The 13,060-nt window shown below is 34.4% G+C and overlaps 1 protein-coding gene across 1 annotated transcript in view; it reads left to right on the top strand.

Moving 5' to 3' along the window:
- The window catches only part of ASXL2 (ASXL transcriptional regulator 2), a 129,700-nt gene that overhangs the window by 87,610 nt on the left and 29,030 nt on the right, over positions 1-13,060 (top strand). The window contains exons 5-7 of the mRNA XM_079940094.1: positions 4,519-4,634; positions 8,631-8,760; positions 9,561-9,704. Coding sequence (XP_079796220.1) covers positions 4,519-4,634; positions 8,631-8,760; positions 9,561-9,704 — 390 coding nt within the window. The remainder of the gene's footprint in view (positions 1-4,518; positions 4,635-8,630; positions 8,761-9,560; positions 9,705-13,060) is intronic.

Genomic DNA, 13,060 nt, shown 5'->3' on the forward strand with positions numbered 1-13,060 from the left:
GGAATCTTTTGCAGGTGTTAAGAGGAAGATCTCTTATGTTCTCTTCTGTTTTCTTCCCCAGGATATATTATATTGATTATATTTTAAAAATCAAGGGTATGGACAATTTCTAGTACATGGTTTATTTTGCTTAAAGAAGTGAGTTAACATATTAAAATACACACACACACACACACACACACACACACACACACACACACACTATGTTTTCACCAAAACAAAAATGCAAATAAAAAACAATGGAAGGATAAAAACTAATATAAATTATTTCCTTTAAGGGAAAGGAGGTAATAAAGTGGTATAGACAGGGGAGGGAGCTAGACTTATGAAAGTAACTTGTTTTATAGTTTTACATAATTAAGCCAATTAAAAATTTAAAATGCACTTTCTAGAAATATCAAACAACTTAAAGCAAACTCAAGTATATGTCAAATTTGAACATAATGACATAGGTAATTACTGTAGGATATGTCTTAGGTGTGGGAGACCAGACTCAGAGAAATCTTAAACTGCCTTCAGTAGTCTTCTTTTCAGTAATTATATTGATATGATTTCTTTGAAATTAAATCTATAATAGAAAACAAGTTAATAGTTACAGTAATGTTATTAGAAACCAGGATTATCTGGGAAGAAAAGCGATAGAAATATAAAATCAGAAAAGTTAAGTGACAATGCTGTAATCATAAATTCCGATTTATCTTTTGCATGAATTTAAAAAATTTTTTCCTTTGAAAAAAATTCTTTTTTTTTTTTTTGTTCCACTCACTGAAAAGTTCTAGAACCAGTGGTAACTGAGTAGCATCAAGTGCAGTGTTTTAATACCATTTTCAATAAAAAGGTATCAGGTCTCCTTGGAGAAGGGGGTGTTCCAAGTCTGGGCAAAAAAATTATGCAAGATTTGCCTAGGACTCTTTCTGTGCCAGATAGCAAGGAAGTGGTTGGATACTGCTGGGGCCATGTCCCAAAGATGGTTTACAACTTGAAGGAACTCCCACTACCCCAAAAGTGCACAGTTTGAGTGCCAAATTTTTAATAATTGCTAATGATGTAAACATTTCAAATATGTAAACATCTATGAGTTGATACTTTAAAAAAATAAAATCAGTTTTAAGTGCTGTATTACTTTTCTGAGGCTGCTGTAACAGATTACCACAAACCAGGAGGCTTAAAACAACAGAAATTTATTTATTTTCTCACAGTTCTAGAGGCCAGAAGTCGGAAGTCAAGGTGTCATCAGGGCTATACTCTATGCAGAGACTCTAAGGGAGAAGTCTGTTCTGTGTATTTTCTAGCTTCTGGTGTTTGCTGACATACTTTCCCTGTGGCCACATCCTCCAGTCTCTGCCTCTGTCCACATGGCCTTCTCCTCTGTGTCTTGTGTCTGCAGTCACTTGTCATTTGATTTAAGGCCCACTGGAATAATCCACGATGATCTCCTTATCTCAAAATCCTTAATTAAATCAGCCAAGACTCCTTTTCCAAATAATGTAACATTTCCACGTTCTGGGGGTTGGGACATGGACATGACTTTTGGTGGCCACCACTTAGCTCACTACAAGTACTCACTCATTCTGAAACTATACAGAGTCCAAATCTTGGTTGTGCTCCTTACTAGCTGTGTCCTTTGTCAGGCTAATTAAATTTCCAGATAGGGAAAATTTAGATAATACCATCACAATATGCAGGTGTGTATATTTATTTATTTATAAATGTATATCCTTGAAATTTTTTCTTTTCTTTTTTTTTTTTGCACAGAAAAATGTCAGCAAGGATGCCATCCCAACTATATTATTTAGTTATCTCAGAGGATAGAATTGGAGGAGATTGGGTGGGGGTAGAAAGAGAAGTTGTACCCATCTTAGAGGGTAGTTACAAGAGTTCAATGAAATTCTGTTCAAGTGAAGCTAGCGCAGCACTAGGCACATAGACGATGTTTAATTCATGGTTGCTCTTAATAAAGTTATGTGTCTTGGAGACAATGTAGACACTAAAAGGAATTAAAAGAGATGAGTTTCTCAACATGTGTTTAAATCTTATTTGCTGTTTGTAGTTCTGAATCTTTAATATTTAAAAGTTAGAGTTAAGTTTCATTAAAGTTATGAGACCAGTGCTTGGCATTAAGTACTGGGAGGTATTTCTCATTGGTGGGTCCTGGAATTTTCGTGATTTATTTCAGTTGGCTTTGAGATACGTTTATGGATTCATTTGTTAGAAAGGGCTTTTGCCTTAAAGGGAAACATTCCAAACAGTTTGCCCTGTTAATTACAGATAGCTTTATTATCTCTTTTCCAGGCTACAAAGTAGAATTCTTATGTTCTTTAATAGGGTCATTTTGGCTTGGTCGTTTGTTTTGTTTATTTTCAGACAGTTATCGGGACAGGTGAGGACGTGAGTAATCTCAGATTTCTGCAAACCATTAAAAAGAAAATAAATATAGTTAAATATTAATAGTTGTTAGCTTTATTTTCATAATGTCCCTTTAAAAACATTGGTGAAATTAAAAAGACAGGCAATATCAGATGTTGGCAAGGATATGGAGAAATTAGAACCCTCATACATTTCTGGTGGAATTGTAAAAAATGGTTCAGCCATCTTGGAAATCAGTTTAGCACTTCCTCAAAGAGTTTAAACATAGAGTTACTGGAAAAAACAGCAATTTCACTTTTAGGTATGAACCCAGGAGAATTGAAAACATCTGTCCAACACAAAATTCTGCTAACGAGTGTTCGTAATGGCAAAAAGTGGAAGTAACTCAAATGTCCTTTTGAGCAACTCAAATGTCAAATCAGCTAATGAATAACAAAATGTGGCTGTGCATACAATAGAATATTATTTGATGATAAAAAGGAATAAAGTATTGATACATGCTCTAACAGAGGTGAATCTTTAAAACATGCGAAGTAAAAAAAGCCATTCACAAAACAGCACATATTGTATGATACCATTTATATGAAATGTCCAGAATAGGCAAGTGCATAGGGACAAAAAACAGATTGCTGATTACCTTGGACTAGGGCAGTGGGTTAGGGGAAAGAGGAGTGACAGCTAACCAGTACAGGGTTTTTTTAGTGGGTGATGAAAATTGATTGTGATGATGGTTACACAACTTTGCAAATATATTAAAAGCCATTGAATTGTGCACTTTAGGTGAATTGTGTGGCATATAAGTTATATCTCAGTGAAACTGTTATTTTAAAAAATTGGTCAACATCTAAGTGCACTAGGATATGGTTTCTTTTTGTTGCTTAACCATCTCAAGAATTATCCAACTCCATTTTTTGTACTGTATATTACGGTGAATTTTTTTTTTTTAACGCCACGCTTACTGTATGTCAGTTCTTTCCCATATATAGCCTGATTATAAGGATTGGGATACAAAGTTAAAGCTAACTATGATAGGTCTTAAGATAGGTCTTAACATTGTCTACTGTTGTCCTCTTTAAATGTTGTCTACTGTGCATTCCTTTCTTAGGACATCTGAGAGTCCATTGAAATGCCATATTCCAAAACTTATGTATTCCAGTGAACCATGTTTCTACATTCTTATGTCAGGTAGCTACCTGCCAGCATACTTCATATGGTATCTTTAGACCCGTTAGCCATACCATGAGATGCCATTTTGCTATCCAGGCCCTTTCAGTCCAGCTACTTTGAAAGAAGGCATTAGTAAACATGGATTCTTTGAGAGTCATCACTAGCAGTAGTGATTATTATTTTTATTATTAAGGGGTCTGAATCAGCAATTTCTTTTGTTATCTCATATCATAAATAATACATTGTTGAACTTTATAGAACATGAAGATCTAATTGCTATTTATTATTAAGAGGTATAGGCCCTTGAAGGGAAAACCCTCATTCACGTAATACTAAGGTTTGGCTAAGCTCTGATGAGGTATAAAACAGCTGGTGATGAAGTAAAGAGTGGTTACATCCTGTGCAAACCTACACTGATTCCATCAGAGAAATCCTAAAGTACCCTTTCACATGGGTAGACCTAAAACTATTGATGTAAGAGATGAAGGAATATAAAAATTAAAGCTATGGTAGTGTTTGAGGTGGAATGGCCTTATTGCCTTCCATTTTAAAGATAGGGAGAACTGGAACCCATTCTATCAATCCAGGGCTCTTCCACAATATCATGTTGTTATTAGATTTACCTTAAGAACATAGATACTGTCCAACGGGCTCTAGCATCTTTTCTAAGTTTTATCTTCGTTGATGACTCATGGTTTATATTCTACTTCCTGCTTCTTCAGTCAATTCTATTGAAAAATTAAAGAATGAAAAGTAATGAATACTAACATCCATCCCTTCCCCATCCTATCATCCTTCACTAGAGCTTTCTGAGGAAATAAACTGAAAAGGGAGGCTGTTTGCAGTAGAACTCCAAAAAGAAGATCCTTCCCAAAAGTGTTTGGTCACAGTTCTTAATACAGGTAGCAGCATATGATTGGGGAAGGAATGGTGCTTGATATCAACTCTAATAACAAAACTTTTCATTGTCATTTTCCCCCCTAGTATCGTCTAGACTGTCACAACCATCCTCTCCTCAGTCAGGCTGCCCATCACCCACCATTCCAGCAGGTAAAGTCATTTCTCCATCACAGAAGCACAGCAAGAAGGCACTAAAGCAGGTAATCATGCTATTCTGTTTATCAGAATTATAATCTCCTACATTAAAAATGCATGATTCTGGCAGTCAGTGAAAATTTCTTGAAAGGACGTTAGGGAGAAATTTTGTGTGGTTTCCCACTTTGTATTTAATAAGTTATGCACCTCTGTGTTACAGGTTTATGATAGATACTCTTTTTATCACATTTTAAAAGTTCCTCATTAGTTTCCAATTTGCTAAGAGGGGTGTGTGTATGTGTGTGTGTGTTTAAATAAGAGTAGGTATTGAAATTTTCAGGTTGAGTTTCTTCAGCATTTATGAAGATGATCAGGTAGCCTTTCTCTTTAAGTCAACCAATATACAGAATTCCAGGGCTAGACTTTCTAATGTTAATGTATTGTTAGCTCTCTGGAATAAACCCTATATGTTTTTTATATAATTTTTAATATGTTAATGGAATTTTATTATTTAAGATTTTAGCTTCGATTTTATTATTTTCTTGAACTATCCTTATACAGTTTTGGAATCAGGATTGTTCTTAGCATCTAAAATAAGTTGTATAGCCCTCTATTATTTTTCTGATTTTTGGAAAAAATAGAAAGTATTTTTTTCCCTGAAAGTTCTGCAAATCTCACTTTTACAACTGTTTTCCTAGCATTTCAATTTCATCTACTACTACTGATCTCTTGATTTTTCTGATTTTTGAGCCAATTTTGGAAATTACTTTTCTTAGAAAATGCTCCATTTCACTTGATTTTTTTTCAAATATTGGTATAAAGTTGTACATAGTATTGTTTTTTATGTTTCTCTTTTGTTCATCAGTGTTGTTCATTTGTGATGTATCTTCTTTTTTCTCAATGTTACTTGCCGACTATTTTATTGGGCTTTTCAAAGAACTTGCTTTCTATTTTTTGAAATGCAAATTATCAGTAAATTTAAATTTGACTAATAATTAAGGACACAGACTAATTTTATCCTCAGATTAGTATATATAATACAGCTTAATTATAACATCAAGCACAAGCACTGTCAAGTATGTGGGAAAATGACTACTTGTAGTTTGCTGGTGGAATATAAATTCTTATGGCTACTTTGGAGAGAAATTTTATGTTTATTAAAATTTTAAATGCATATCCCCCATGACTAAGTAGTTAAATATTTGGGAACTTATCTTAGAAAAATGCATGTATTCATACATACTTACATACACACACACACAGGAAAATGTTTGCATTAAAGTTTGTAATAGCAAAAACTTGCAAGTGGATATATATATATATATATATATATATATATATATATATATATATATATAAATTCCTTAATAAACAGCGGCATATCCAGATGCTAGAAAATTATACAGGGTTAAAAGTTTACCTTGTAATTAAGTTTTTCTGTATGCATAGACATGGAAACGTCACCACACTATAATGTTTAATCATTAAAATCAAGTTGTGTTACAACATTCATTAAAAACATACACATAGCCACATACATACCCAGAACAATAGTATATTTTTAATGGAAATATGAATCTGTATATACACAGAAACACATACATACAATGTAAGTGTAAAAAAAGCTCAATAAGGAAAAATAAATTGATGACTGTGGTTATCTTTGAGGATTGGGGAACAAGACTGAGTGGTGGGCAAAAGAGACTTTAGCTTTATGTTTGAATTAAATGGTAAAAATGTATTCATGTCATAACTGTTTAATTAAAATTTTAAGGGAATTCTCTGGCAGTCCAGTGGTTAGGACTCAGCGCTTTCACTGCTGGGACCCAGGTTCAATCCCTGGTCAGGGAACTAAGATCCCATAAGCTGTGTAGTGCGACCCTAGATAGATGATAGATTGATAGATAGATAGATAGATAGATAGATGGATGGATGGATGAGATAAAATTTTTTTAATTATGGGCTTCCCTGGTGGCGCAGTGGTTGAGAGTCTGCCTGCTGATGCAGGAGACCCGGGTTCGTGCCCTGGTCCGGGAAGATCCCACATGCCGCGGAGCGGCTGGGCCCGTGAGCCATGGCTGCTGAGCCTGTGCGTCTGGAGCCTGTGCTCCGCAACGGGAGAGGCCACAACAGTGAGAGGCCCACGTACCGCAAAAAAAAAAAAAAAAAAAAAATTTAAGTAGGTCTTAAAGTGTTTAAACCAAAAGTGCTTTTATTAAAAGATGTCCAAAAATTTGATAAGGTTAATTACAATCTGCCTGGGTATCCTGCAGCACTTGTATTTTTACACATTCTTTGCAAGAGTTTAAGAAGTATGAGATGCACTTTGTTATAAAGCAGAAACTAACACACCATTGTAAAGCAGTTATACTCCAATAAAGATGTTAATTTTAAAAAAAAAAGAAGTATGAGATGCCTCTTTTCCACAGAGAAAAGGCAAGTATTTTAGTAAAACTTGTTACCTTACTCACGACATATATACTACTCTGTATTATTCTCCTGTAATCTCAGGAGTCAAATACTATATTTTCTTTAAGGAATACCAGTATGAGAAATTATATAAATTAGACTGTTGGTATATAAAGTAAGGCCTTGCCTCCAGTATATGTTTTTCATAGTATCAGGTGAGAAAACGTATTTCAGTGTAAGTTATCCTTTACCCCAGTGAAGGTTTTTTTTGTTGCTTGCTTTTTAAATTTTATACAGAATTAGAACAGGGTTTGTAAGGTACTGAGGGAGGGGAAAACCGAGTACAGTTCTTAAACAGAGAGGCTGTAAGTTATTTTGTTTTCATCATATATCTGAATTTACATGATCATAGCAGAAATAGATAAGATCAAATGGTTCTATTAAATTTTGCATTAACTTAGAATGACCTAGGTACTGTGAATAGAAAGGAATGACTACTAATGGATGCCACACAGGAAGCTTGCAAACATTTTCTGTTTTGATTGCAAAGAATGAGAGACAAGCTGTATGTAATCAGTGATCAGACAGCACTGACATTATGCTTCTGCCTCACCTATTATAAATGTTGTAGGTGAATGTAAGCCAGATACCTGACTCTCTCAGTTTCTTTTCTCCACTGACAGCTTAGATCAAGGAGATCAAGTGTTGCCACTGTGCTTGCATGGCATAGCCAGAGGTATATGTGAATGTGAAAAGGAGAAAACCATATTGTGAAAAGGGAATGAAAGACAAGTAGGCAGTTATTCCACACCTTTCTACATGATGGTCATGAAAGTTAAAGCTTAAACTGGCATTTTAATGAGGTCGTAGATGTTCAACTTTTTCCTGAAATGTAGTTTTACTTTCTTAGTTTGTCTTTTTTTCTTTTTAAACCCTTGAGTTTAAATATAGCCTTTATATATCTTTATGATTAAAATCTGGGAAGCTATTTGTCTTTCTGTTCATTCTAAATAGTTTAGTATATTCTCTAAAGTGAGAACATCATGGAAATTAAAATATTCTGAAATAACCAGAAGGAATCACACTGTTCTTAGAGCCCATGTTTTCCAGTCTTCCTTCCCTTCAGTTTACTGCATTGCTATAAATTGCTGAGATCTATTTGGTCTTTGGGCCAAATCTTACTGCTCTTACCTGAGATCAAATTCAAGTAGTTATTTGCAACCTTTTGTTCAAATGCAGAACCTCTGAAACATACGTAAGCTAAATATTTACATTTCTACATAAAGTTGATGCAAATGGGACTCTTCTTGGTCCAGGGCTTAGAATTCTGTTTTCAGAATGATTGAAAACATCTACATACTACAAGTATGAGAAGTCCATGGCTTACTGGTGATTTTTAAGCTCTAAAAATGTTAATGACAATTTCTCACATTTATTTAAAGGAGAACATTGGTAAAAAAAATATCCAAACTCTTAAGGATTATTTAAGCCTTGTGTTTAATTAATTTAGTTTAGATTTTTGTTTACTTTGATGGATTTCAAAGAAATTGGATAATCAGCATACTCTTCTTCACCACTTAAAGTCATTTATTGTTTTGTTATTACTAAAAACGGATTTGTTTTGTTTCTTACAGTCAGTTTTCTCTTTATAGGCTCTAAAACAGCAACAGCAGAAGAAACAGCAGCAGCAGCAATGCAGGCCAAGCATGTCCATCTCCTCCAACCAGCACCTCTCTCTGAAGACTGTCAAAGCAGCCAGTGACTCTGTACCTGCCAAACCTGGTAGGCAGACTGAATGTCTTTTCAGTGAAAGTTTCTTTTTCCAGTATTTTTGTATACCAAATTCATACACTATATCCTTTATTTTTAAATTACTGTATTATATTACTGCCACATCATCAGTATAAATCCTTCTAGGGTAAAGGGGGAAATTTATGCAGAGTAATCATACAGTTGTTAAAAAATACATCATTGGGATTTGCATGTTAGAATAAGATCAATGACTAACTTCCAATATGTCTAAACTAATAATATTTGAAAGCCTCTAATGAGTAACTTTATAAAGCTGATGTTTCCAAGATGCTCACACTGAACTCTTCACTGGTTCTCTTCTTTAAAAATAAAAGGTTTTCCTAAGACTTCTTGATACATTTGGGTTTCCATTGGACATATCCAGAGGCCTTTGGATTTTTTGTTGTTGTTGCTTATTTTGTTTTTAATTTAAACTGGTCTAGATACAGGCTTTGTATTTTATTACACAGTTTAGTTTGATGCCAGCTGATTATATGAGTTGACCAGATTTAAACTGTCTTGCAGAAGTGCATTTTTGTTAGGAAGGAAATTTACCACCAGAAGCAAATAATGTGCTGGGAGGAGGAAAGGGATTTTATTTTACTTTTTGACTCCTAATTCTCAGACTCAGAACACATTTGAAGGGTCACATTGCCTCATACATAACTCCTTTGCTTAGCGTTGAATGATTTAATTGTTCATTTGATTGATTATTTGTTTCTGTTTATACCCTCAGGGTCATATTTTATATATTTTTTTAATATATTTTTATATATATATTTTTCCCCTAGCGATATGGGAAGGAAAGCAATCTGACGGACAGTCAAGCAGCCCTCAGAACTCGAACTCTAGCTTTTCTTCTTCAGTTAAAGTGGAAAATCCTTTGCTAGGCCTGGGAAAGAAGTCATTCCAGAGGTCTGACAGGCTTCACACAAGTAAGTTTATTTACAAAGACCTCAGTTCTCGCACCTTAAATTTTCAACTCTGTGTTTGAAATACATCAACTGTTTGGCTTAATTACTCCTTCCTGTTCACCTTTGAGCTCTTGACTGTTTTCGTGTTCTTCCTATCCTGTCTATCAAACTTCATTTCAGAATAAGGTCTGTTATCAGCCATTTTGTAGTTTATTTCTCTTTCTGACAAGAGGTTTCTTTATCCAGCATTATTTACCTTTTATCTCTGTGTACAGAAAGGTAGAAGGGCTTATAATTAAACATGGCAAACTGAACCCCTTTTCCTGCTTCCTCTAAAATCCCACTATAAAATGAGAATATGGAAATACAAAAGATTAAACCCATTAGGGTGAAGAAAATAAGGAGATAACAGATGGACAGGAAATATCAACAGATTTTGAAAGATAAAAAAACTGGATGGAGTCTTTCACAGAGCTGAGGAGCAGATGCCAGTAGTCAGCAAGCCAGCTGAGCCTGTAGAGCACCAGAAAGGTTTATGAATTGGAGATACCATATCAAGGATTGAGATATCTTTCTCATAGTAGAGAAAGATGAAGCATAGGGTTGAAAAGAAATACCTTTGAAAGTTAATAAGAAGAAGTTTGATGCCTCAGCCTAGCAGGAGACAGGAGATTTATTTTGAGGTGAAATTAAACCATCTAGACTTGAGATTCAGAGACACCACACATAACTGAGGACAGATAATGAGGCAATGTACCGGACTCAGGGAAATCAAGTAAAATACAAATACTAAATAGTGAATCTCCTGCTTGCTTGGTTTCCAGAATGTTAGTAGTGAGGCATATTTCTACCTCCATTACTCTGTTCCTCCTCCACACCTATGCTTCAGCAAGAGATTGTGGGGTTGGTACCTAAAGAAATTGAATAGTCTCAGAAAAAAAATCTCCAGGCAAATTTATAGATTCACAACTAAAAGAAATCATCTTGATCATACTTCTGTGGAGCTCACCAGTCTACAAGATGCACCCAGGCACCCAAAATTTTCAGTCTTTTTAGTGCCTCTCTTTTACTTGTGATTGCTAAGGATCACCTTTGAAGAAAACCTCCATCATGAGAGAATCTGAAATACAGACTCAGAAGAGACAGACAGTTCAGGAAGGAGAAAACTTAATAAACAAATAACCTTAAAAACTATAATATCCACAGAAAGAAAAGATGATACTGCATCCATGAAAGAACAGAATACTATTTTAAAAATCAGAAAATAAAGAGTACCAGGATATTAAATAACATGGTAGCAAAAATAAAAAAATTTTAATAGAAATACTAAAAGTTAGAGGTGAAGACATTTCCCAGAACATAGGTCAAAGGAGAGAGAAGGTAAGAAAGTAGGAACACCAATCTAGGCTGTCCAATGTCTTAAATAGTAGGAGTATCAGAAAGGAAGAACAGAAATTGAAAGGAAGGTAAATGATAAGAGAAATAATACAAGAAAATTCTGTAGAATTGAAAGCCACAGATTCCAGACTGAAAGTACGTGATTCCTGTCAAGAAACAGGAACATAAAGAAACCTGTTCCAAGACCATTCTTTCGAAATTTCAAAACATCTAGGATAACGAGAAGATTCCAAAGAGAAAAAAGTAGTTCACATATAAAGATTCAAGAATTGGGATGGCAGACATGTCAACAGCAACATAGAAGCTAAACGATAGTGCAGCAATGCCAACAAAATTCTAAAGGAAAGTTATTTTACATTCATTTATATAAAACAGACCCTTCCAAAGTATTAAGCGTGAGAATAGAATTAATATTTTCAGACAAGTTCTTTGTAAAAATCTGGTTTGAATCTAGGTGGGATTGTACATTGGTACATTTTTCTTAGAGACAGTATCTGCCTTAAACTGAATACGCCCTTTGAGCATCAGTCGCACTGCCAAAGATTAAAAATATTCATTTATTGGGACTTCCTGGTGCTCCAGTGGTTAAGACTCCATGCTTCCAAGGCAGGGGGCACAGGTTCAATCCCTGGTCGGGGAACTAAGATTGCACATGGTGTGTGGCGTGGCCAAAAATTAAAAAAATAAAAATATTCATTTAGTCAACAAATACTTATAGAAGGTATACTAATATGCCAAGCACAGGTTTAGGGCCCAAGAGATGTGGTGATAAACAGAACAAAGTTTCTTCCTTATAGAGCCAATATTCTACTTAAATTCAGTTAAAGTCACAATTTTAGTGTCTTCATTCAATTGCAGTTGAAACATGGAGTTACAAAATTAAAGTATGGGCCAAGAATTTCTGACTTTCATAACACAACAAGAAAAATCAACTATAAAAAAAGAAGGCATGGTATATTTAATTTTGACCTAATGGCCAAGAAATAAATGAAAATTCATCTTTCTTGCAAATAAGGTTGTATGAAAAATAAATGAGTTCATACATGTCAGTGTTTAAAATAGTGCCTGACACTTAGGAAGCCCTATATAAATGTGTTTACTGCTGCTGTCATCGATCATTGTTGTTATAATTACTACTAATATTTCAAATTTATGGAGACCTGCATTTTTGGAATACTGATAATGAACTTTATAAGTGTACTGTAGTTATTCAACACAGAATTCTGTGTAGATTGGATCAAGCTTGTTTATCTGAAAAATAGTTCAGCCTTTTCCCCCCCTTGTTTTTTGGGCTGCTTTTGGTATGGCTTGATTTATTAATAATTGAGAGAGATGTGTTGAAATCTCCTATCCTAATGGTGGCTTTGTTCAGTTCTCCCTGATGTTCTATCAGTTTTCATTTCACATATTTTGAAGCTACCTTATATTACATATTTTCAAGTTGAAAATGTTCCTGGTGGATTGAACCCCCCCTTTTTTTTTTACCTTGTCAATCTCTGATTAAGTGTTTTACTTAAAGTGTCTTTTGTTTGATATTACTAGTGGTGCACCAGTTTTCCTATGGTTAGTTTTTGCCTGTTACATTTTTACTTTGTTCATTTCTATGTCCTTGTACATTAGGTATATCTCTTTACACAGCATATAGCTAGCTGAATTTTCTTTATTTTCAATTCAATATGTAAATCTTTTTTCTTTGGTGAATTTTATCCATTTATATTTATTGTGATTGTTAATCTATTTGGACTTGTTTCTACAATCTTATTTTTTTGTTGATCGTTGTCCTGATTTTTTTGTTTGTTTCCCTTTTTTTTTTAATGAATAAGAAATTTTTTTTGGCTTGCCTCGACTTTTTTTTTTTTTAATTTTTATTGGAGGGATTTCCCCGGCGGTCCAGTGGTTAAGAATACGCCCTTCCCCTGCAGGGTGCTCAGATTCCATTCCTGGTTGGGGAACTAAGACCCCACATGCTGCTCAGTGCA

Source organism: Stenella coeruleoalba, assembly GCF_951394435.1.
Source record: "Stenella coeruleoalba genome assembly, chromosome: 13".
NCBI classification, from domain to species: Eukaryota; Metazoa; Chordata; class Mammalia; order Artiodactyla; family Delphinidae; genus Stenella; species Stenella coeruleoalba.